Below are 25,516 nucleotides of genomic sequence, written 5' to 3'. Positions count from 1 at the left end.
GCTTGCAGGTAAGTACCCGCGTCTTCGGAGGGCAGACCAGGGGGGTTTTGTAGGGCACCGGGGGGGACACAAGTCCACACAGAAATTTCACCCTCAGCGGCGCGGGGGCGGCCGGGTGCAGTGTAGAAACAAGCGTCGGGTTTGTAATGGAAGTCAATGGGAGATCTAGGGATCTCTTCAGCGCTGCAGGCAGGCAAGGGGGGGGTTCCTCGGGGAAACCTCCACTTGGTCAAGGGAGAGGGACTCCTGGGGGTCACTCCTCCAGTGAAAGTCCGGTCCTTCAGGTCCTGGGGGCTGCGGGTGCAGGGTCTCTCCCAGGTGTCGGGACTTTGGATTCAAGGAGTCGCGGTCAGGGGAAGCCTCGGGATTCCCTCTGCAGGCGGCGCTGTGGGGGCTCAGGGGGGACAGGTTTTGGTACTCACAGTATCAGAGTAGTCCTGGGGTCCCTCCTGAGGCGTCGGATCTCCACCAGCCGAGTCGGGGTCGCCGGGTGCAGTGTGGCAAGTCTCACGCTTCTTGCGGGGAGCTTGCAGGGTTCTTTAAAGCTGCTGGAAACAAAGTTGCAGCTTTTCTTGGAGCAGGTCCGCTGTCCTCGGGAGTTTCTTGTCTTTTCGAAGCAGGGGCAGTCCTCAGAGGATGTCGAGGTCGCTGGTCCCTTTGGAAGGCGTCGCTGGAGCAGGATCTTTGGAAGGCAGGAGACAGGCCGGTGAGTTTCTGGAGCCAAGGCAGTTGTCGTCTTCTGGTCTTCCTCTGCAGGGGTTTTTCAGCTAGGCAGTCCTTCTTCTTGTAGTTGCAGGAATCTGATTTTCTAGGGTTCAGGGTAGCCCTTAAATACTAAATTTAAGGGCGTGTTTAGGTCTGGGGGGTTAGTAGCCAATGGCTACTAGCCCTGAGGGTGGGTACACCCTCTTTGTGCCTCCTCCCAAGGGGAGGGGGTCACAATCCTAACCCTATTGGGGGAATCCTCCATCTGCAAGATGGAGGATTTCTAAAAGTTAGAGTCACCTCAGCTCAGGACACCTTAGGGGCTGTCCTGACTGGCCAGTGACTCCTCCTTGTTATTCTCATTATTTTCTCCGGCCTTGCCGCCAAAAGTGGGGCCTGGCCGGAGGGGGCGGGCAACTCCACTAGCTGGAGTGTCCTGCTGGGTTGGCACAAAGGAGGTGAGCCTTTGAGGCTCACCGCCAGGTGTGACAATTCCTGCCTGGGAGAGGTGTTAGCATCTCCACCCAGTGCAGGCTTTGTTACTGGCCTCAGAGTGACAAAGGCACTCTCCCCATGGGGCCAGCAACATGTCTCGGTTTGTGGCAGGCTGCTAAAACTAGTCGGCCTACACAGATAGTCGGTTAAGTTTCAGGGGGCACCTCTAAGGTGCCCTCTGTGGTGTATTTTACAATAAAATGTACACTGGCATCAGTGTGCATTTATTGTGCTGAGAAGTTTGATACCAAACTTCCCAGTTTTCAGTGTAGCCATTATGGTGCTGTGGAGTTCGTGTTTGACAGACTCCCAGACCATATACTCTTATGGCTACCCTGCACTTACAATGTCTAAGGTTTTGTTTAGACACTGTAGGGGTACCATGCTCATGCACTGGTACCCTCACCTATGGTATAGTGCACCCTGCCTTAGGGCTGTAAGGCCTGCTAGAGGGGTGTCTTACCTATACTGCATAGGCAGTGAGAGGCTGGCATGGCACCCTGAGGGGAGTGCCATGTCGACTTACTCGTTTTGTCCTCACTAGCACACACAAGCTGGCAAGCAGTGTGTCTGTGCTGAGTGAGAGGTCTCCAGGGTGGCATAAGACATGCTGCATCCCTTAGAGACCTTCCTTGGCATCAGGGCCCTTGGTACTAGAAGTACCAGTTACAAGGGACTTATCTGGATGCCAGGGTCTGCCAATTGTGGATACAAAAGTACAGGTTAGGGAAAGAACACTGGTGCTGGGGCCTGGTTAGCAGGCCTCAGCACACTTTCAATTGTAAACATAGCATCAGCAAAGGCAAAAAGTCAGGGGGCAACCATGCCAAGGAGGCATTTCCTTACACAACCCCCCCCCAAACGAAAGAGGATGAGACTAACCTTTCCCAAGAGAGTCTTCATTTTCTAAGTGGAAGAACCTGGAAAGGCCATCTGCATTGGCATGGGCAGTCCCAGGTCTGTGTTCCACTATAAAGTCCATTCCCTGTAGGGAGATGGACCACCTCAACAGTTTAGGATTTTCACCTTTCATTTGCATCAGCCATTTGAGAGGTCTGTGGTCAGTTTGAACTAGGAAGTGAGTCCCAAAGAGGTATGGTCTCAGCTTCTTCAGGGACCAAACCACAGCAAAGGCCTCCCTCTCAATGGCACTCCAACGCTGCTCCCTGGGGAGTAACCTCCTGCTAATGAAAGCAACAGGCTGGTCAAGGCCATCATCATTTGTTTGGGACAAAACTGCCCCTATCCCATGTTCAGAGGCATCAGTCTGCACAATGAACTGCTTAGAATAATCTGGAGCTTTGAGAACTGGTGCTGAGCACATTGCCTGTTTCAGGGTGTCAAAGGCCTGTTGGCAGTCCACAGTCCAGTTTACTTTCTTGGGCATTTTCTTGGAGGTGAGTTCAGTGAGGGCTGTCACAATGGATCCATATCCCTTCACAAACCTCCTGTAATACCCAGTCAAGCCAAGGAATGCCCTGACTTGAGTCTGGGTTTTTGGAGCTACCCAGTCCAGAATAGTCTGGATCTTGGGTTGGAGTGGCTGAACTTGGCCTCCACCTACAAGGTGTCCCAAGTAAACCACAGTTCCCTGCCCTATCTGGCATTTGGATGCCTTGATAGAGAGGCCTGCAGATTGCAGAGCCTTCAAAACCTTCCTCAGGTGGACCAGGTGATCCTGCCAGGTGGAGCTAAAGACAGCAATATCATCAAGATAAGCTGTGCTAAAGGACTCCAAGCCAGCAAGGACTTGATTCACCAACCTTTGGAAGGTGGCAGGGGCATTCTTTAAACCAAAGGGCATAACAGTAAACTGATAATGCCCATCAGGTGTGGAGAATGCTGTCTTTTCTTTTGCTCCAGGTGCCATTTTTATTTGCCAGTACCCTGCTGTCAAGTCAAAGGTACTTAGAAATTTGGCAGCACCTAATTTATCAATGAGCTCATCAGCTCTTGGAATTGGATGGGCATCTGTCTTGGTGACAGAATTGAGCCCTCTGTAGTCCACACAAAACCTCATCTCTTTCTTTCCATCTTTGGTGTGAGGTTTGGGGACTAAGACCACTGGGCTAGCCCAGGGGCTGTCAGAGCGCTCAATCACTCCCAATTCCAGCATCTTGTGGACTTCCACCTTGATGCTTTCCTTAACATGGTCAGACTGTCTGAAGATTTTGTTCTTGACAGGCATGCTGTCTCCTGTGTCCACATCATGGGTACACAGGTGGGTCTGACCAGGGGTTAGGGAGAAAAGCTCAGGAAACTGTTGTAGGACTCTCCTACAATCAGCCTGCTGTTGGCCAGAGAGGGTGTCTGAGTAGATCACTCCTTCTACTGTGCCATCTTTTGGGTCTGATGACAGAAGATCAGGGAGAGGTTCACTCTCTGCCTCCTGATCCTCATCTGTTACCATTAACAGATTCACATCAGCCCTGTCATGGAAGAGCTTAAGGCGGTTCACATGGATCACCCTCTTGGGGCTCCTGCTTGTGCCCATGTCCACCAGGTAGGTGACCTGACTCTTCCTCTCTAGCACTGGGTAAGGGCCACTCCATTTGTCCTGGAGTGCCCTGGGAGCCACAGGCTCCAGAACCCAGACTTTCTGCCCTGGTTGGAACTCAACCAGTGCAGCCTTTTGGTCATACCAAAACTTCTGGAGTTGTTGGCTGGCCTCAAGGTTTTTGGTTGCCTTTTCCATGTACTCTGCCATTCTAGAGCGAAGGCCAAGTACATAGTCCACTATGTCCTGTTTAGGCTCATGGAGAGGTCTCTCCCAGCCTTCTTTAACAAGGGCAAGTGGTCCCCTTACAGGATGACCAAACAGAAGTTCAAAGGGTGAGAACCCTACTCCCTTCTGTGGTACCTCCCTGTAAGCGAAAAGCAGACATGGCAGGAGGACATCCCATCTCCTTTTGAGTTTTTCTGGGAGCCCCATGATCATGCCCTTTAATGTCTTGTTGAATCTCTCAACTAAGCCATTAGTTTGTGGATGGTAAGGTGTAGTGAATTTATAAGTCACTCCACACTCATTCCACATGTGCTTTAGGTATGCTGACATGAAGTTGGTACCTCTGTCAGACACTGTAGGAAGTTGGCTCTGTATGTGCTATTTCAAAGTAAGGAATAGCATGCACAGAGTCCAAGGGTTCCCCTTAGAGGTAAAATAGTGGTAAAAATAGATAATACTAATGCTCTATTTTGTGGTAGTGTGGTCGAGCAGTAGGCTTATCCAAGGAGTAGTGTTAAGCATTTGTTGTACATACACATAGACAATAAATGAGGTACACACACTCAGAGACAAATCCAGCCAATAGGTTTTTATATAGAAAAATATCTTTTCTTAGTTTATTTTAAGAACCACAGGTTCAAATTCTACATGTAATAGCTCGTTCGAAAGGTATTGCAGGTAAGTACTTTAGGAACTTCAAATCATCAAAATTGCATGTATACTTTTCAAGTTATTGACAAATAGCTGTTTTAAAAGTGGACACTTAGTGCAATTTTCACAGTTCCTAGGGGAGGTAAGTTTTGATTAGTTTTTCCAGGTAAGTAAGACACTTACAGGGTTCAGTTCGTGGTCCAAGGTAGCCCACCGTTGGGGGTTCAGAGCAACCCCAAAGTCACCACACCAGCAGCTCAGGGCCGGTCAGGTGCAGAGTTCAAAGTGGTGCCCAAAACACATAGGCTAGAATGGAGAGAAGGGGGTGCCCCGGTTCCGGTCTGCTTGCAGGTAAGTACCCGCGTCTTCGGAGGGCAGACCAGGGGGGTTTTGTAGGGCACCGGGGGGGACACAAGTCCACACAGAAATTTCACCCTCAGCGGCGCGGGGGCGGCCGGGTGCAGTGTAGAAACAAGCGTCGGGTTTGTAATGGAAGTCAATGGGAGATCTAGGGATCTCTTCAGCGCTGCAGGCAGGCAAGGGGGGGGTTCCTCGGGGAAACCTCCACTTGGTCAAGGGAGAGGGACTCCTGGGGGTCACTCCTCCAGTGAAAGTCCGGTCCTTCAGGTCCTGGGGGCTGCGGGTGCAGGGTCTCTCCCAGGTGTCGGGACTTTGGATTCAAGGAGTCGCGGTCAGGGGAAGCCTCGGGATTCCCTCTGCAGGCGGCGCTGTGGGGGCTCAGGGGGGACAGGTTTTGGTACTCACAGTATCAGAGTAGTCCTGGGGTCCCTCCTGAGGCGTCGGATCTCCACCAGCCGAGTCGGGGTCGCCGGGTGCAGTGTCGCAAGTCTCACGCTTCTTGCGGGGAGTTTGCAGGGATCTTTAAAGTTGCTGGAAACAAAGTTGCAGCTTTTCTTGGAGCAGGTCCGCTGTCCTCGGGAGTTTCTTGTCTTTTCGAAGCAGGGGCAGTCCTCAGAGGATGTCGAGGTCGCTGGTCCCTTCGGAAGCGTCGCTGGAGCAGGATCTTTGGAAGGCAGGAGACAGGCCGGTGAGTTTCTGGAGCCAAGGCAGTTGTCGTCTTCTGGTCTTCCGCTGCAGGGGTTTTCAGCTGGGCAGTCCTTCTTCTTGTTGCAGGAATCTAATTTTCTAGGGTTCAGGGTAGCCCTTAAATACTAAATTTAAGGGCGTGTTTAGGTCTGGGGGGTTAGTAGCCAATGGCTACTAGCCCTGAGGGTGGGTACACCCTCTTTGTGCCTCCTCCCAAGGGGAGGGGGTCACAATCCTAACCCTATTGGGGGAATCCTCCATCTGCAAGATGGAGGATTTCTAAAAGTTAGAGTCACCTCAGCTCAGGACACCTTAGGGGCTGTCCTGACTGGCCAGTGACTCCTCCTTGTTATTCTCATTATTTTCTCCGGCCTTGCCGCCAAAAAGTGGGGCCTGGCCGGAGGGGGCGGGCAACTCCACTAGCTGGAGTGTCCTGCTGGGTTGGCACAAAGGAGGTGAGCCTTTGAGGCTCACCGCCAGGTGTGACAATTCCTGCCTGGGAGAGGTGTTAGCATCTCCACCCAGTGCAGGCTTTGTTACTGGCCTCAGAGTGACAAAGGCACTCTCCCCATGGGGCCAGCAACATGTCTCGGTTTGTGGCAGGCTGCTAAAACTAGTCAGCCTACACAGATAGTCGGTTAAGTTTCAGGGGGCACCTCTAAGGTGCCCTCTGTGGTGTATTTTACAATAAAATGTACACTGGCATCAGTGTGCATTTATTGTGCTGAGAAGTTTGATACCAAACTTCCCAGTTTTCAGTGTAGCCATTATGGTGCTGTGGAGTTCGTGTTTGACAGACTCCCAGACCATATACTCTCATGGCTACCCTGCACTTACAATGTCTAAGGTTTTGTTTAGACACTGTAGGGGTACCATGCCCATGCACTGGTACCCTCACCTATGGTATAGTGCACCCTGCCTTAGGGCTGTAAGGCCTGCTAGAGGGGTGTCTTACCTATACTGCATAGGCAGTGAGAGGCTGGCATGGCACCCTGAGGGGAGTGCCATGTCGATTTACTCGTTTTGTCCTCACTAGCACACACAAGCTGGCAAGCAGTGTGTCTGTGCTGAGTGAGAGGTCTCCAGGGTGGCATAAGACATGCTGCAGCCCTTAGAGACCTTCCTTGGCATCAGGGCCCTTGGTACTAGAAGTACCAGTTACAAGGGACTTATCTGGATGCCAGGGTCTGCCAATTGTGGATACAAAAGTACAGGTTAGGGAAAGAACACTGGTGCTGGGGCCTGGTTAGCAGGCCTCAGCACACTTTCAATTGTAAACATAGCATCAGCAAAGGCAAAAAGTCAGGGGGCAACCATGCCAAGGAGGCATTTCCTTACACAACCCCCCCCCAAACGAAAGAGGATGAGACTAACCTTTCCCAAGAGAGTCTTCATTTTCTAAGTGGAAGAACCTGGAAAGGCCATCTGCATTGGCATGGGCAGTCCCAGGTCTGTGTTCCACTATAAAGTCCATTCCCTGTAGGGAGATGGACCACCTCAACAGTTTAGGATTTTCACCTTTCATTTGCATCAGCCATTTGAGAGGTCTGTGGTCAGTTTGAACTAGGAAGTGAGTCCCAAAGAGGTATGGTCTCAGCTTCTTCAGGGACCAAACCACAGCAAAGGCCTCCCTCTCAATGGCACTCCAACGCTGCTCCCTGGGGAGTAACCTCCTGCTAATGAAAGCAACAGGCTGGTCAAGGCCATCATCATTTGTTTGGGACAAAACTGCCCCTATCCCATGTTCAGAGGCATCAGTCTGCACAATGAACTGCTTAGAATAATCTGGAGCTTTTAGAACTGGTGCTGAGCACATTGCCTGTTTCAGGGTGTCAAAGGCCTGTTGGCATTCCACAGTCCAGTTCACTTTCTTGGGCATTTTCTTGGAGGTGAGTTCAGTGAGGGCTGTCACAATGGATCCATATCCCTTCACAAACCTCCTGTAATACCCAGTCAAGCCAAGGAATGCCCTGACTTGAGTCTGGGTTTTTGGAGCTACCCAGTCCAGAATAGTCTGGATCTTGGGTTGGAGTGGCTGAACTTGGCCTCCACCTACAAGGTGGCCCAAGTAAACCACAGTTCCCTGCCCTATCTGGCATTTGGATGCCTTGATAGAGAGGCCTGCAGATTGCAGAGCCTTCAAAACCTTCTTCAGGTGGACCAGGTGATCCTGCCAGGTGGAGCTGAAGACAGCAATATCATCAAGATAAGCTGTGCTAAAGGACTCCAAGCCAGCAAGGACTTGATTCACCAACCTTTGGAAGGTGGCAGGGGCATTCTTTAAACCAAAGGGCATAACAGTAAACTGATAATGCCCATCAGGTGTGGAGAATGCTGTCTTTTCTTTTGCTCCAGGTGCCATTTTTATTTGCCAGTACCCTGCTGTCAAGTCAAAGGTACTTAGGAATTTGGCAGCACCTAATTTATCAATGAGCTCATCAGCTCTTGGAATTGGATGGGCATCTGTCTTGGTGACAGAGTTGAGCCCTCTGTAGTCCACACAAAACCTCATTTCTTTCTTCCCATCTTTGGTGTGAGGTTTGGGGACTAAGACCACTGGGCTAGCCCAGGGGCTGTCAGAGCGCTCAATCACTCCCAATTCCAGCATCTTGTGGACTTCCACCTTGATGCTTTCCTTAACATGGTCAGACTGTCTGAAGATTTTGTTCTTGACAGGCATGCTGTCTCCTGTGTCCACATCATGGGTACACAGGTGTGTCTGACCAGGGGTTAGGGAGAAAAGCTCAGGAAACTGTTGTAGGACTCTCCTACAATCAGCCTGCTGTTGGCCAGAGAGGGTGTCTGAGTAGATCACTCCATCTACTGTGCCATCTTTTGGGTCTGATGACAGAAGATCAGGGAGAGGTTCACTCTCTGCCTCCTGATCCTCATCTGTTACCATCAACAGATTCACATCAGCCCTGTCATGGAAGAGCTTAAGGCGGTTCACATGGATCACCCTCTTGGGGCTCCTGCTTGTGCCCAGGTCCACCAGGTAGGTGACCTGACTCTTCCTTTCTAGTACTGGGTAAGGGCCACTCCATTTGTCCTGGAGTGCCCTGGGAGCCACAGGCTCCAGAACCCAGACTTTCTGCCCTGGTTGGAATTCAACCATTGCAGCCTTTTGGTCATACCAAAACTTCTGGAGCTGTTGGTTGGCCTCAAGGTTTTTACTTGCCTTTTCCATGTACTCTGCCATTCTAGAGCGAAGGCCTAGTACATAGTCCACTATGTCCTGTTTAGGCTCATGGAGAGGTCTCTCCCAGCCTTCTTTAACAAGGGCAAGTGGTCCCCTTACAGGATGACCAAACAGAAGTTCAAAGGGTGAGAACCCTACTCCCTTCTGTGGTACCTCCCTGTAAGCGAAAAGCAGACATGGCAGGAGGACATCCCATCTCCTTTTGAGTTTTTCTGGGAGCCCCATGATCATGCCCTTTAATGTCTTGTTGAATCTCTCAACTAAGCCATTAGTTTGTGGATGGTAAGGTGTAGTGAATTTATAAGTCACTCCACACTCATTCCACATATGTTTCAGGTACGCTGACATGAAGTTTGCACCTCTGTCAGACACCACCTCCTTAGGGAAACCCACTCTGGTAAAGATACCAATGAGGGCCTTGGCTACTGCAGGGGCAGTAGTCGACCTAAGGGGAATAGCTTCAGGATACCTGGTAGCATGATCCACTACTACCAGGATATACATATTTCCTGAGGCTGTGGGAGGTTCTAGTGGACCAACTATGTCCACACCCACTCTTTCAAAGGGAACCCCCACCACTGGAAGTGGAATGAGGGGGGCCTTTGGATGCCCACCTGTCTTACCACTGGCTTGACAGGTGGGGCAGGAGAGGCAAAACTCCTTAACCATGTTGGACATATTGGGCCAGTAGAAGTGGTTGACTAGCCTCTCCCACGTCTTGGTTTGTCCCAAATGTCCAGCAAGGGGAATGTCATGGGCCAATGTTAGGATGAACTCTCTGAACAGCTGAGGCACTACCACTCTCCTAGTGGCACCAGGTTTGGGGTCTCTGGCCTCAGAGTACAGGAGTCCATCTTCCCAATAGACCCTATGTGTTCCATTTTGTTTGCCCTTGGACTCTTTAGCAGCTTGCTGCCTAAGGCCTTCAAGAGAGGGACAGGTTTCTTGTCCCTTACACAGCTCCTCCCTTGAGGGTCCCCCTGGGCCTAAGAGCTCAACCTGATAAGGTTCAAGCTCCAAAGGCTCAGTTCCCTCAGAGGGCAGAACTTCTTCCTGAGAAGAGAGGTTCCCTTTCTTTTGCTGTGTTGCAGTTGGTTTCCCAACTGACTTTCCTTTCCTCTTGGTAGGCTGGGCCATTCTTCCAGACTCCAGCTCTACTTGTTCACCCTGTGCCTTGCATTGTGCTCTTGTTTTCACACACACCAGTTCAGGGATACCCAGCATTGCTGCATGGGTTTTTAGTTCTACCTCAGCCCATGCTGAGGACTCCAGGTCATTTCCAAGCAGACAGTCCACTGGGATATTTGAGGAGACCACCACCTGTTTCAGGCCATTGACCCCTCCCCATTCTAAAGTAACCATTGCCATGGGATGTACTTTTCTCTGATTGTCAGCGTTGGTGACTGTGTAAGTTTTTCCAGTCAGGTATTGGCCAGGGGAAACCAGTTTCTCTGTCACCATGGTGACACTGGCACCTGTATCCCTCAGGCCCTCTATTCTAGTCCCATTAATTAAGAGTTGCTGTCTGTATTTTTGCATGTTAGGCGGCCAGACAGCTAGTGTGGCTAAATCCACCCCACCCTCAGAAACTAGAGTAGCTTCAGTGTGGACCCTGATTTGCTCTGGGCACACTGTTGATCCCACTTGGAGACTAGCCATACCAGTGTTACCTGGATGGGAGTTTGGAGTGGAACCTTTCTTGGGACAGGCCTTGTCTCCAGTTTGGTGTCCATGCTGTTTACAGCTATGACACCAGGCCTTTTTGGGATCAAAGTTTTTACCCTTGTACCCATTGTTTTGTGAAGAGGCTCTGGGCCCACCCTCCTGTGCAGGTTTTTGGGGGCCTGTAGAAGACTCTTTACTATTTTTAGTTTTGGTTGTCTCATCACCCTTCCCCTGGGGAGTCTTTGTGACCCCTTTCTTTTGGTCACCCCCTGTTGAAGTCTTGGACACCCTTGTCTTGACCCAATGGTCCGCCTTCTTTCCCAATTCTTGGGGAGAAATTGGTCCTAGGTCTACCAGATGCTGATGCAGTTTATCATTGAAACAATTACTCAATAGGTGTTCTTTTACAAATAAATTGTACAGCCCATCATAATTACTTACACCACTGCCTTGAATCCAACCATCTAGTGTTTTCACTGAGTAGTCAACAAAGTCAACCCAGGTCTGGCTCGAGGATTTTTGAGCCCCCCTGAACCTAATCCTGTACTCCTCAGTGGAGAATCCAAAGCCCTCAATCAGGGTACCCTTCATGAGGTCATAAGATTCTGCATCTTTTCCAGAGAGTGTGAGGAGTCTATCCCTACACTTTCCAGTGAACATTTCCCAAAGGAGAGCACCCCAGTGAGATCTGTTCACTTTTCTGGTTACACAAGCCCTCTCAAAAGCTGTGAACCACTTGGTGATGTCATCACCATCTTCAAATTTTGTCACAATCCCTTTGGGGATTTTCAACATGTCAGGAGAATCTCTGACCCTATTTATATTGCTGCCACCATTGATGGGTCCTAGGCCCATCTCTTGTCTTTCCCTCTCTATGGCTAGGATCTGTCTTTCCAAAGCCAATCTTTTGGCCATCCTGGCTAACTGGATGTCCTCTTCACTGGAGTTATCCTCAGTGATTTCAGAGTTGTTGGTCCCTCCTGTGAGGGAACCAGCATCTCTGACTATTATTTGTGGAGTCAGGGCTTGAGAAGCCCTGCTCTCCCTAAGTAGGACTGGAGGGGGGGAATTTCCCTCCAAGTCACTATCTTCATCCTCTGAGTTGCCATCCTCAGAGGGGTTGGCCTTTTCAAACTCTGCCAAAAGCTCCTGGAGCTGTACTTTGGTAGGTTTGGGGCCCATTGCTATTTTCTTTAGTTTACAGAGTGACCTTAGCTCTCTCATCTGTAGATGGAGGTAAGGTGTGGTGTCGAGTTCCACCACATTCACATCTGTGCTAGACATTATGCTTCTAAAAGTTGGAATACTTTTTAAGAAACTAAAACTGGTTCTAGAATCTAATTCAAACTTTTAACAAACTTTTAAACTCTAAAAGAAATGCTAACCAGGATCTAACACAAGGCCCTAGCAGGTCTTTTAAGAATTTAGAAAACTTTTCAAATTGCAAAAATCAATTTCTAATGACAATTTTGGAATTTGTCGTGTGATCAGGTATTGGCTGAGTAGTCCAGCAAATGCAAAGTCTTGTACCCCACCGCTGATCCACCAATGTAGGAAGTTGGCTCTGTATGTGCTATTTCAAAGTAAGGAATAGCATGCACAGAGTCCAAGGGTTCCCCTTAGAGGTAAAATAGTGGTAAAAATAGATAATACTAATGCTCTATTTTGTGGTAGTGTGGTCGAGCAGTAGGCTTATCCAAGGAGTAGTGTTAAGCATTTGTTGTACATACACATAGACAATAAATGAGGTACACACACTCAGAGACAAATCCAGCCAATAGGTTTTTATATAGAAAAATATCTTTTCTTAGTTTATTTTAAGAACCACAGGTTCAAATTCTACATGTAATAGCTCGTTCGAAAGGTATTGCAGGTAAGTACTTTAGGAACTTCAAATCATCAAAATTGCATGTATACTTTTCAAGTTATTGACAAATAGCTGTTTTAAAAGTGGACACTTAGTGCAATTTTCACAGTTCCTAGGGGAGGTAAGTTTTGATTAGTTTTTCCAGGTAAGTAAGACACTTACAGGGTTCAGTTCTTGGTCCAAGGTAGCCCACCGTTGGGGGTTCAGAGCAACCCCAAAGTCACCACACCAGCAGCTCAGGGCCGGTCAGGTGCAGAGTTCAAAGTGGTGCCCAAAACACATAGGCTAGAATGGAGAGAAGGGGGTGCCCCGGTTCCGGTCTGCTTGCAGGTAAGTACCCGCGTCTTCGGAGGGCAGACCAGGGGGGTTTTGTAGGGCACCGGGGGGGACACAAGTCCACACAGAAATTTCACCCTCAGCGGCGCGGGGGCGGCCGGGTGCAGTGTAGAAACAAGCGTCGGGTTTGTAATGGAAGTCAATGGGAGATCTAGGGATCTCTTCAGCGCTGCAGGCAGGCAAGGGGGGGGTTCCTCGGGGAAACCTCCACTTGGTCAAGGGAGAGGGACTCCTGGGGGTCACTCCTCCAGTGAAAGTCCGGTCCTTCAGGTCCTGGGGGCTGCGGGTGCAGGGTCTCTCCCAGGTGTCGGGACTTTGGATTCAAGGAGTCGCGGTCAGGGGAAGCCTCGGGATTCCCTCTGCAGGCGGCGCTGTGGGGGCTCAGGGGGGACAGGTTTTGGTACTCACAGTATCAGAGTAGTCCTGGGGTCCCTCCTGAGGCGTCGGATCTCCACCAGCCGAGTCGGGGTCGCCGGGTGCAGTGTCGCAAGTCTCACGCTTCTTGCGGGGAGTTTGCAGGGATCTTTAAAGTTGCTGGAAACAAAGTTGCAGCTTTTCTTGGAGCAGGTCCGCTGTCCTCGGGAGTTTCTTGTCTTTTCGAAGCAGGGGCAGTCCTCAGAGGATGTCGAGGTCGCTGGTCCCTTCGGAAGCGTCGCTGGAGCAGGATCTTTGGAAGGCAGGAGACAGGCCGGTGAGTTTCTGGAGCCAAGGCAGTTGTCGTCTTCTGGTCTTCCGCTGCAGGGGTTTTCAGCTGGGCAGTCCTTCTTCTTGTTGCAGGAATCTAATTTTCTAGGGTTCAGGGTAGCCCTTAAATACTAAATTTAAGGGCGTGTTTAGGTCTGGGGGGTTAGTAGCCAATGGCTACTAGCCCTGAGGGTGGGTACACCCTCTTTGTGCCTCCTCCCAAGGGGAGGGGGTCACAATCCTAACCCTATTGGGGGAATCCTCCATCTGCAAGATGGAGGATTTCTAAAAGTTAGAGTCACCTCAGCTCAGGACACCTTAGGGGCTGTCCTGACTGGCCAGTGACTCCTCCTTGTTATTCTCATTATTTTCTCCGGCCTTGCCGCCAAAAAGTGGGGCCTGGCCGGAGGGGGCGGGCAACTCCACTAGCTGGAGTGTCCTGCTGGGTTGGCACAAAGGAGGTGAGCCTTTGAGGCTCACCGCCAGGTGTGACAATTCCTGCCTGGGAGAGGTGTTAGCATCTCCACCCAGTGCAGGCTTTGTTACTGGCCTCAGAGTGACAAAGGCACTCTCCCCATGGGGCCAGCAACATGTCTCGGTTTGTGGCAGGCTGCTAAAACTAGTCAGCCTACACAGATAGTCGGTTAAGTTTCAGGGGGCACCTCTAAGGTGCCCTCTGTGGTGTATTTTACAATAAAATGTACACTGGCATCAGTGTGCATTTATTGTGCTGAGAAGTTTGATACCAAACTTCCCAGTTTTCAGTGTAGCCATTATGGTGCTGTGGAGTTCGTGTTTGACAGACTCCCAGACCATATACTCTCATGGCTACCCTGCACTTACAATGTCTAAGGTTTTGTTTAGACACTGTAGGGGTACCATGCCCATGCACTGGTACCCTCACCTATGGTATAGTGCACCCTGCCTTAGGGCTGTAAGGCCTGCTAGAGGGGTGTCTTACCTATACTGCATAGGCAGTGAGAGGCTGGCATGGCACCCTGAGGGGAGTGCCATGTCGATTTACTCGTTTTGTCCTCACTAGCACACACAAGCTGGCAAGCAGTGTGTCTGTGCTGAGTGAGAGGTCTCCAGGGTGGCATAAGACATGCTGCAGCCCTTAGAGACCTTCCTTGGCATCAGGGCCCTTGGTACTAGAAGTACCAGTTACAAGGGACTTATCTGGATGCCAGGGTCTGCCAATTGTGGATACAAAAGTACAGGTTAGGGAAAGAACACTGGTGCTGGGGCCTGGTTAGCAGGCCTCAGCACACTTTCAATTGTAAACATAGCATCAGCAAAGGCAAAAAGTCAGGGGGCAACCATGCCAAGGAGGCATTTCCTTACAGACACCACCTCCTTAGGGAAACCCACTCTGGTAAAGATACCAATGAGGGCCTTGGCTACTGCAGGGGCAGTAGTCGACCTAAGGGGAATAGCCTCAGGATACCTGGTAGCATGATCCACTACTACCAGGATATACATATTTCCTGAGGCTGTGGGAGGTTCCAGTGGACCAACTATGTCCACACCCACTCTTTCAAAGGGCACCCCCACCACTGGAAGTGGAATGAGGGGGGCCTTTGGATGCCCACCTGTCTTACCACTGGCTTGACAGGTGGGGCAGGAGAGGCAAAACTCCTTAACCATGTTGGACATATTGGGCCAGTAGAAGTGGTTGACTAACCTCTCCCACGTCTTGGTTTGTCCCAAATGTCCAGCAAGGGGAATGTCATGGGCCAATGTTAGGATGAACCCTCTGAACAGCTGAGGCACTACCACTCTCCTAGTGGCACCAGGTTTGGGGTCTCTGGCCTCAGTGTACAGGAGCCCATCTTCCCAATAGACCCTATGTGTTCCATTTTTCTTGCCTTTGGACTCTTCAGCAGCTTGCTGCCTAAGGCCTTCAAGAGAGGGACAGGTTTCTTGTCCCTTACACAGCTCTTCCCTTGAGGGTCCCCCTGGGCCTAAGAGCTCAACCTGATAAGGTTCAAGCTCCAAAGGCTCAGTTCCCTCAGAGGGCAGAACTTCTTCCTGAGAAGAGAGGTTCCCTTTCTTTTGCTGTGTTGCAGTTGGTTTCCCAACTGACTTTCCTTTTCTCTTGGTAGGCTGGGCCATTCTTCCAGACTCCAGCTCTACTTGTTCACCCCGTGCCTTGCACTGTGCTCTGGTTTTCACACACACCAGTTCAGGGATACCCAGCATTGCTGCATGGGTTTTTAGTTCTACCTCAGCCCATGCTGAGGACTCCAGGTCATTTCCAAGCAGACAGTCCACTGGGATATTTGAGGAGACCACCACCTGTTTCAGGCCATTGACCCCTCCCCATTCTAAAGTAACCATTGCCATGGGATGTACTTTTCTCTGATTGTCAGTGTTGGTGACTGTGTAAGTTTTTCCAGTCAGGTATTGGCCAGGGGAAACCAGTTTCTCTGTCACCATGGTGACACTGGCACCTGTATCCCTCAGGCCCTCTATTCTAGTCCCATTAATTAAGAGTTGCTGTCTGTATTTTTGCATGTTAGGCGGCCAGACAGCTAGTGTGGCTAAATCCACCCCACCCTCAGAAACTAGAGTAGCTTCAGTGTGGACCCTGATTTGCTCTGGGCACACTGTTGATCCCACTTGGAGACTAGCCATACCAGTGTTACCTGGATGGGAGTTTGGAGTGGAACCTTTCTTGGGACAGGCCTTGTCTCCAGTTTGGTGTCCATGCTGTTTACAGCTATGACACCAGGCCTTTTTGGGATCAAAGTTTTTACCCTTGTACCCATTGTTTTGTGAAGAGGCTCTGGGCCCACCCTCCTGTGCAGGTTTTTGGGGGCCTGTAGAAGACTCTTTACTATTTTTAGTTTTGGTTGTCTCATCACCCTTCTGCTGGGGAGTCTTTGTGACCCCTTTCTTTTGGTCACCCCCTGTTGAAGTCTTGGACACCCTTGTCTTGACCCAATGGTCCGCCTTCTTTCCCAATTCTTGGGGAGAAATTGGTCCTAGGTCTACCAGATGCTGATGCAGTTTATCATTGAAACAATTACTTAACAGGTGTTCTTTCACAAATAAATTGTACAGCCCATCATAATTACTTACACCACTGCCTTGAATCCAACCATCTAGTGTTTTCACTGAGTAGTCAACAAAGTCAACCCAGGTCTGGCTCGAGGATTTTTGAGCCCCCCTGAACCTAATCCTGTACTCCTCAGTGGAGAATCCAAAGCCCTCAATCAGGGTACCCTTCATGAGGTCATAAGATTCTGCATCTTGTCCAGAGAGTGTGAGGAGTCTATCCCTACACTTTCCTGTGAACATTTCCCAAAGGAGAGCACCCCAGTGAGATTTGTTCACTTTTCTGGTTACACAAGCCCTCTCAAAAGCTGTGAACCATTTGGTGATGTCATCACCATCTTCATATTTAGTTACAATCCCTTTGGGGATTTTCAACATGTCAGGAGAATCTCTGACCCTATTTATATTGCTGCCACCATTGATGGGTCCTAGGCCCATCTCTTGTCTTTCCCTCTCTATGGCTAGGATCTGTCTTTCCAAAGCCAATCTTTTGGCCATCCTGGCTAACTGGATGTCCTCTTCACTGGAGTTATCCTCAGTGATTTCAGAGTTGTTGGTCCCTCCTGTGAGGGAACCAGCATCTCTGACTATTATTTGTGGAGTCAGGGCTTGAGAAGCCCTGCTCTCCCTAAGTAGGACTGGAGGGGGGGAATTTCCCTCCAAGTCACTATCTTCATCCTCTGAGTTGCCATCCTCAGAGGGGTTGGCCTTTTCAAACTCTGCCAAAAGCTCCTGGAGCTGTACTTTGGTAGGTTTGGGGCCCATTGCTATTTTCTTTAGTTTACAGAGTGACCTTAGCTCTCTCATCTGTAGATGGAGGTAAGGTGTGGTGTCGAGTTCCACCACATTCACATCTGTGCTAGACATTATGCTTCTAAAAGTTGGAATACTTTTTAAGAAACTAAAACTGGTTCTAGAATCTAATTCAAACTTCTAACAAACTTTTAAACTCTAAAAGAAATGCTAAACAGGATCTAACACAAGGCCCTAGCAGGTCTTTTAAGAATTTAGAAAACTTTTCAAATTGCAAAAATCAATTTCTAATGACAATTTTGGAATTTGTCGTGTGATCAGGTATTGGCTGAGTAGTCCAGCAAATGCAAAGTCTTGTACCCCACCGCTGATCCACCAATGTAGGAAGTTGGCTCTGTATGTGCTATTTCAAAGTAAGGAATAGCATGCACAGAGTCCAAGGGTTCCCCTTAGAGGTAAAATAGTGGTAAAAATAGATAATACTAATGCTCTATTTTGTGGTAGTGTGGTCGAGCAGTAGGCTTATCCAAGGAGTAGTGTTAAGCATTTGTTGTACATACACATAGACAATAAATGAGGTACACACACTCAGAGACAAATCCAGCCAATAGGTTTTTATATAGAAAAATATCTTTTCTTAGTTTATTTTAAGAACCACAGGTTCAAATTCTACATGTAATAGCTCATTCGAAAGGTATTGCAGGTAAGTACTCTAGGAACTTCAAATCATCAAAATTGCATGTATACTTTTCAAGTTATTGACAAATAGCGGTTTTAAAAGTGGACACTTAGTGCAATTTTCACAGTTCCTAGGGGAGGTAAGTATTTGTTAGATTAACCAGGTAAGTAAGACACTTACAGGGCTCAGTTCTTGGTCCAAGGTAGCCCACCGTTGGGGGTTCAGAGCAACCCCAAAGTCACCACACCAGCAGCTCAGGGCCGGTCAGGTGCAGAGTCCAAAGTGGTGCCCAAAACACATAGGCTAGAATGGAGAGAAGGGGGTGCCCCGGTTCCGGTCTGCTTGCAGGTAAGTACCCGCGTCTTCGGAGGGCAGACCAGGGGGGTTTTGTAGGGCACCGGGGGGGACACAAGTCCACACAGAAATTTCACCCTCAGCGGCGCGGGGGCGGCCGGGTGCAGTGTAGAAACAAGCGTCGGGTTTGTAATGGAAGTCAATGGGAGATCTAGGGATCTCTTCAGCGCTGCAGGCAGGCAAGGGGGGGGTTCCTCGGGGAAACCTCCACTTGGTCAAGGGAGAGGGACTCCTGGGGGTCACTCCTCCAGTGAAAGTCCGGTCCTTCAGGTCCTGGGGGCTGCGGGTGCAGGGTCTCTCCCAGGTGTCGGGACTTTGGATTCAAGGAGTCGCGGTCAGGGGAAGCCTCGGGATTCCCTCTGCAGGCGGCGCTGTGGGGGCTCAGGGGGGACAGGTTTTGGTACTCACAGTATCAGAGTAGTCCTGGGGTCCCTCCTGAGGCGTCGGATCTCCACCAGCCGAGTCGGGGTCGCCGGGTGCAGTGTGGCAAGTCTCACGCTTCTTGCGGGGAGCTTGCAGGGTTCTTTAAAGCTGCTGGAAACAAAGTTGCAGCTTTTCTTGGAGCAGGTCCGCTGTCCTCGGGAGTTTCTTGTCTTTTCGAAGCAGGGGCAGTCCTCAGAGGATGTCGAGGTCGCTGGTCCCTTTGGAAGGCGTCGCTGGAGCAGGATCTTTGGAAGGCAGGAGACAGGCCGGTGAGTTTCTGGAGCCAAGGCAGTTGTCGTCTTCTGGTCTTCCTCTGCAGGGGTTTTTCAGCTAGGCAGTCCTTCTTCTTGTAGTTGCAGGAATCTGATTTTCTAGGGTTCAGGGTAGCCCTTAAATACTAAATTTAAGGGCGTGTTTAGGTCTGGGGGGTTAGTAGCCAATGGCTACTAGCCCTGAGGGTGGGTACACCCTCTTTGTGCCTCCTCCCAAGGGGAGGGGGTCACAATCCTAACCCTATTGGGGGAATCCTCCATCTGCAAGATGGAGGATTTCTAAAAGTTAGAGTCACCTCAGCTCAGGACACCTTAGGGGCTGTCCTGACTGGCCAGTGACTCCTCCTTGTTATTCTCATTATTTTCTCCGGCCTTGCCGCCAAAAGTGGGGCCTGGCCGGAGGGGGCGGGCAACTCCACTAGCTGGAGTGTCCTGCTGGGTTGGCACAAAGGAGGTGAGCCTTTGAGGCTCACCGCCAGGTGTGACAATTCCTGCCTGGGAGAGGTGTTAGCATCTCCACCCAGTGCAGGCTTTGTTACTGGCCTCAGAGTGACAAAGGCACTCTCCCCATGGGGCCAGCAACATGTCTCGGTTTGTGGCAGGCTGCTAAAACTAGTCGGCCTACACAGATAGTCGGTTAAGTTTCAGGGGGCACCTCTAAGGTGCCCTCTGTGGTGTATTTTACAATAAAATGTACACTGGCATCAGTGTGCATTTATTGTGCTGAGAAGTTTGATACCAAACTTCCCAGTTTTCAGTGTAGCCATTATGGTGCTGTGGAGTTCGTGTTTGACAGACTCCCAGACCATATACTCTTATGGCTACCCTGCACTTACAATGTCTAAGGTTTTGTTTAGACACTGTAGGGGTACCATGCTCATGCACTGGTACCCTCACCTATGGTATAGTGCACCCTGCCTTAGGGCTGTAAGGCCTGCTAGAGGGGTGTCTTACCTATACTGCATAGGCAGTGAGAGGCTGGCATGGCACCCTGAGGGGAGTGCCATGTCGACTTACTCGTTTTGTCCTCACTAGCACACACAAGCTGGCAAGCAGTGTGTCTGTGCTGAGTGAGAGGTCTCCAGGGTGGCATAAGACATGCTGCATCCCTTAGAGACCTTCCTTGGCATCAGGGCCCTTGGTACTAGAAGTACCAGTTACAAGGGACTTATCTGGATGCCAGGGTCTGCCAATTGTGGATACAAAAGTACAGGTTAGGGAAAGAACACTGGTGCTGGGGCCTGGTTAGCAGGCCTCAGCACACTTTCAATTGTAAACATAGCATCAGCAAAGGCAAAAAGTCAGGGGGCAACCATGCCAAGGAGGCATTTCCTTACAGTAGGTCTGTGGAATTCTGAGAGTGCTGTGAAATTAACTGTATAATGGGATGTTAGCTGTCTTCCCTATCTCTGTATGTCTAGTATGTGGAGAAGCATTGAGGGTGAGAGAAGTGGTTTTTGCTTCCTTTGGTAAATTTGGATTTGGTGTCTGCCAGCAATGCTGATGACCGAGAATGCTGTGTGCAATTCAGTGTAGTAAATCTGCATGGTGAGACACCCCGCCCCCTTTTTTTTTTAGTTTATCACGCTTTGTACCCTGGTTCTTTGATACAACAGTAGTGTCATTCATTGAACTTCCTAGCTCTGATTAATACTGCAAAGGACCATGGTGAACAGTAGGTCTGGATAGGGGATGCCCTTGTTCTATTATATTGTGAGCAAGTGCAGTCAGTGATAATAGCGGTTAAGTCCAGGTTCGATCACAGTTTAGTGGAGCACGTAGTGCTCAGTGTCTGTATGCCTTCATACAGTGGAACATCCACCTAATTGTAAGTTGCTTAGTGGAGTTGTGCATGTAGGCAGACCTCTTGGTTCCTCTCATGGACACTGAAATGAAATGAGGTATAATGTGCTAAAACGGCAGGCTATGTGGCAACTTATTGGACTGTTTTCCTTGGTACTGCTGCAGAGGTGCATGTTGTCAAAGAGCTTCACCCCAGTTCATTTCTGCTCAAATAATGTGGTTATTCTGTTAGGTTGTCCTGTATGCCAAGAGTAAATGATCACAACCCATCAGTGTGCTTTGGGCAGACAGGTTGTATCAAACTCTGTGGTTCTAATATTGACATTTATCACATGTGAGACCCTCTGCTTGAAATCACTCGCATGTCCCAGAAGTCTGGTTACTGCACTGTATGTATTGGCTCAAACGTTCATTAGTACAAGAACAGCAGGAACATGAGACTTGTTGCCTAAAAATGGTCCAGATTCCAGTTCTGTTTGAAGATAATGCTACAAACTCTGCTTGCAGCCCTTTTAACAGTCATCTCACTTTAATTTTGTTTTTCTTTTCAGAGGGTCATGCGAAGGAGGAGCTGGTGCCTGAAGTGACGTCTGTATGGATCAGGCAGATGGAGGCAGCTTCTAGACTAATCCCACAGGTGAGATATATATTTTTTTTTTCAGACTGATTATGCCCTGGGACGTTGAGTTCTTCTAACGCTCTCCTGTGTCCACCCAGCTATAGGTTTTTCAGTTATATCCACGTAATCCCATTTTACCAGCCTATTGAAGAGGAACATTAATGGTACAGCGATTATTCTGAAACTTGTGTCACTAGGATAGCAGAAAAGTGACCAAATGTCTTTTTGGACCTCCCATCTAAGCATCAGTATAAATTATAGATGGGGCGGACTGTGGCAGTAAAAGATCTAAAAGATCAAATTATATGGTGTATTTTGACATATTGTGGTTTACCTTTGAAAGATTTGGTAAAATAGCATGTGTAGCATGTGCAAATGTATGCTCTGTATACTTCTGCCATCTAGCAGTGGACATTTCCAAGCTTTCTCTCCAAGGCATGTTGTTTAGTTAGTGGTCTACAGCCTGCCCGTAGGCTTACCGTTGGTTAACTTTAGCGTAGCTCGCATTGGCTTCTTTTGTATTTGGCACAACTTGTGTGCATCCGCATCATATCTCTTGCGTTTGTCCTTGCACTGCAGCATGGACTAAGTACTTGTGTCCCTCTGTGCTTCTACGGCTCCTCTTTTTGGAGCTACTTTTTTTTTTAATGGCATGAGTAGCTGGAGATACCTATGCTTTGCACAAGTCCGCCATCTAGTGTTGGGCTCGGAGTGTTACAAGTTTTTTTTTTTTAAGAATCTTTCGAGTCCCGAGATCGAGTGACTCCTCTGTGATCGTGTGCATGGGCATAGAGTTCTTTGTTAGATTGTTTTCTCTCTGCCGTCGGGTTCGGACGTGTTTCCGCTCGCTCTGGCAAATCTCTGTTCGGTATCGTTGGACCTTTAAATTCCATCTTTATATCCACGTCAGTATAGTTTTCGATCACGTATTCCATACTTTTACTAGTCGATCTAATTTTATCGTCTGGGTCGATTTAACACCTTCAGGGGTGTCCACACCCTTCTTTGGCCTACTTCGACAACTGTAGTCCGAGAATGATGGGCTAATGAAACGTACTCCATTTCAGTTCTGCCCTTGATGTTACTCAGGTTTCCGTACACGGATCAACATTTGGTGTGTAATTTGTGTCAGTTTCTGGATCACAGAGGAGACATGCGATGCCTGTAGATCTTTTTGACCCAAGAAGACCCTCCAGGACTGAAGATCGCGTCGCTTAGAAATGGTGTAAAAAACAGATAACACACCTGACATCTTTGGATACCTTGGACACCAGGCAGCCTTTTCGATTCGAGACTCCAAGTCGGACCAAGATTCGGACATCAAGAGTCAATCCACCCCAGCGGCGCAGTATTTGAGTACATCAGCAACATCGCAACAAGTAAAGACTTTTAAAAAGACTTCTGTAAGGAAATGCCTCCTTGGCATGGTTGCCCCCTGACTTTTTGCCTTTGCTGATGCTATGTTTACAATTGAAAGTGTGCTGAGGCCTGCTAACCAGGCCCCAGCACCAGTGTTCTTTCCCTAACCTGTACTTTTGTATCCACAATTGGCAGACCCTGGCATCCAGATAAGTCCCTTGTAACTGGTACTTCTAGTACCAAGGGCCCTGATGCCAAGGAAGGTCTCTAAGGGCTGCAGCATGTCTTATGCCACCCTGGAGACCTCTCACTCAGCACAGACACCCTGCTTGCCAGCTTGTGTGTGCTAGTGAGAACAAAACGAGTAAGTCGACATGGCACTCCCCTCAGGGTGCCATGCCAGCCTCTCACTGCCTATGCAAGTATAGGTCAGTCACCCCTCTAGCAGGCCTTACAGCCCTAAGGCAGGGTGCACTATACCATAGGTGAGGGTACCAGTGCATGAGCATGGTACCCCTACAGTGTCTAAACAAAACCTTAGACATTGTAAGTGCAGGGTAGCCATAAGAGTATATGGTCTGGGAGTTTGTCAAACTCGAACTCCACAGCACCATAATGGCTACACTGAAAACTGGGAAGTTTGGTATCAAACTTCTCAGCACAATTAATGTACACTGATGCCAGTGTACATTTTATTGCAAAATACACCCCAGAGGGCACCTTAGAGGTGCCCCCTGAAACTTAACCGACTGTCTGTGTAGGCTGACTAGTTCCAGCAGCCTGCCACACTAGAGACATGTTGCTGGCCCCATGGGGAGAGTGCCTTTGTCACTCTGAGGCCAGTAACAAAGCCTGCACTGGGTGGAGATGCTAACACCTCCCCCAGGCAGGAGCTGTAACACCTGGCGGTGAGCCTCAAAGGCTCACCCCTTTGTCACAGCACCGCAGGACACTCCAGCTAGTGGAGTTGCCCGCCCCCTCCGGCCCCGGCCCCCACTTTTGGCGGCAAGGCCGGAGAAAATAATGAGAATAACAAGGGGGAGTCACTGGCCAGTCAGGACAGCCCCTAAGGTGTCCTGAGCTGAGGTGACTCTAACTTTTAGAAATCCTCCATCTTGCAGATGGAGGATTCCCCCAATAGGGTTAGGATTGTGACCCCCTCCCCTTGGGAGGAGGCACAAAGAGGGTGTGCCCACCCTCAGGGCTAGTAGCCATTGGCTACTAACCCCCCAGACCTAAACACGCCCTTAAATTTAGTATTTAAGGGCTACCCTGAACCCTAGAAAATTAGATTCCTGCAACAAGAAGAAGAAGGACTGCCTAGCTGAAAACCCCTGCAGAGGAAGACCAGAAGACAACAACTGCCTTGGCTCCAGAAACTCACCGGCCTGTCTCCTGCCTTCCAAAGAACTCTGCTCCAGCGACGCCTTCCAAAGGGACCAGCGACCTCTGAATCCTCTGAGGACTGCCCTGCTTCGACGACGACAAGAAACTCCAGAGGACAGCGGACCTGCTCCAAAAAGACTGCAACTTTATCCAAAGAAGCAACTTTAAAGAACCCTGCAACTCCCCGCAAGAAGCGTGAGACTTGCAACACTGCACCAGGCGACCCCGACTCGGCTGGTGGAGAACCAACACCTCAGGGAGGACCCCCGGACTACTCTACGACTGTGAGTACCAAAACCTGTCCCCCCTGAGCCCCCACAGCGCCGCCTGCAGAGGGAATCCCGAGGCTTCCCCTGACCGCGACTCTCTGAAACCTAAGTCCCGATGCCTGGAAAAGACCCTGCACCCGCAGCCCCCAGGACCTGACGGACCGGACTTTCACTGGAGAAGTGACCCCCAGGAGTCCCTCTCCCTTGCCCAAGTGGAGGTTTCCCCGAGGAAGCCCCCCCTTGCCTGCCTGCAGCGCTGAAGAGATCCGTTGATCTCTCATTGACTAACATTGCGAACCCGACGCTTGTTTCCACACTGCACCCGGCCGCCCCCGCGCTGCTGAGGGTGAAATTTCTGTGTGGGCTTGTGTCCCCCCCGGTGCCCTACAAAACCCCCCTGGTCTGCCCTCTGAAGACGCGGGTACTTACCTGCAAGCAGACCGGAACCGGGGCACCCCCTTCTCTCCATTCTAGCCTATGCGTTTTGGGCACCACTTTGAACTCTGCACCTGACCGGCCCTGAGCTGCTGGTGTGGTGACTTTGGGGTTGCTCTGAACCCCCAACGGTGGGCTACCTTGGACCAAGAACTGAACCCTGTAAGTGTCTTACTTACCTGGTAAAACTAACAAAAACTTACCTCCCCCAGGAACTGTGAAAATTGCACTAAGTGTCCACTTTTGAAATAGCTATTTGTCAATAACTTGAAAAGTATACATGCAATTGAAATGATTCAACGTTCCTAATGTACTTACCTGCAATACCTTTCAAACAAGATATTACATGTTAAATTTGAACCTGTGGTTCTTAAAATAAACTAAGAAAAGATATTTTTCTATAACAAAACCTATTGGCTGGATTTGTCTCTGAGTGTGTGTACCTCATTTATTGTCTATGTGTATGTACAACAAATGCTTAACACTACTCCTTGGATAAGCCTACTGCTCGACCACACTACCACAAAATAGAGCATTAGTATTATCTCTTTTTACCACTATTTTACCTCTAAGGGGAACCCTTGGACTCTGTGCATGCTATTCCTTACTTTGAAATAGCACATACAGAGCCAACTTCCTACAACTTCTAACTTGGTCGTTGGTCCTCCACTGCCCTCGGTCCATGGTAGGATCCGGAAAATACATTTAAATGCCCCACTCTCTGGTTTGG

At 49.6% G+C, this 25,516-nt stretch overlaps 1 protein-coding gene across 2 annotated transcripts in view; it reads left to right on the top strand.

The window, feature by feature from the left end:
* Positions 1–25,516, top strand: part of KDM7A (lysine demethylase 7A) — a 354,974-nt gene that overhangs the window by 272,586 nt on the left and 56,872 nt on the right. For both annotated transcript variants that reach the window (XM_069227885.1, XM_069227884.1), the window contains exon 18: positions 21,270–21,355. In XM_069227885.1, the coding sequence (XP_069083986.1) occupies positions 21,270–21,355 (86 nt within the window). The remainder of the gene's footprint in view (positions 1–21,269; positions 21,356–25,516) is intronic.

The sequence above is a fragment of the Pleurodeles waltl genome, chromosome 4_1 (genome assembly GCF_031143425.1).
Source record: "Pleurodeles waltl isolate 20211129_DDA chromosome 4_1, aPleWal1.hap1.20221129, whole genome shotgun sequence".
Taxonomy (NCBI): Eukaryota; Metazoa; Chordata; class Amphibia; order Caudata; family Salamandridae; genus Pleurodeles; species Pleurodeles waltl.
Note: the sequence above shows the minus strand (reverse complement) of the source record. Positions and strands in the feature narration are given on the sequence as shown.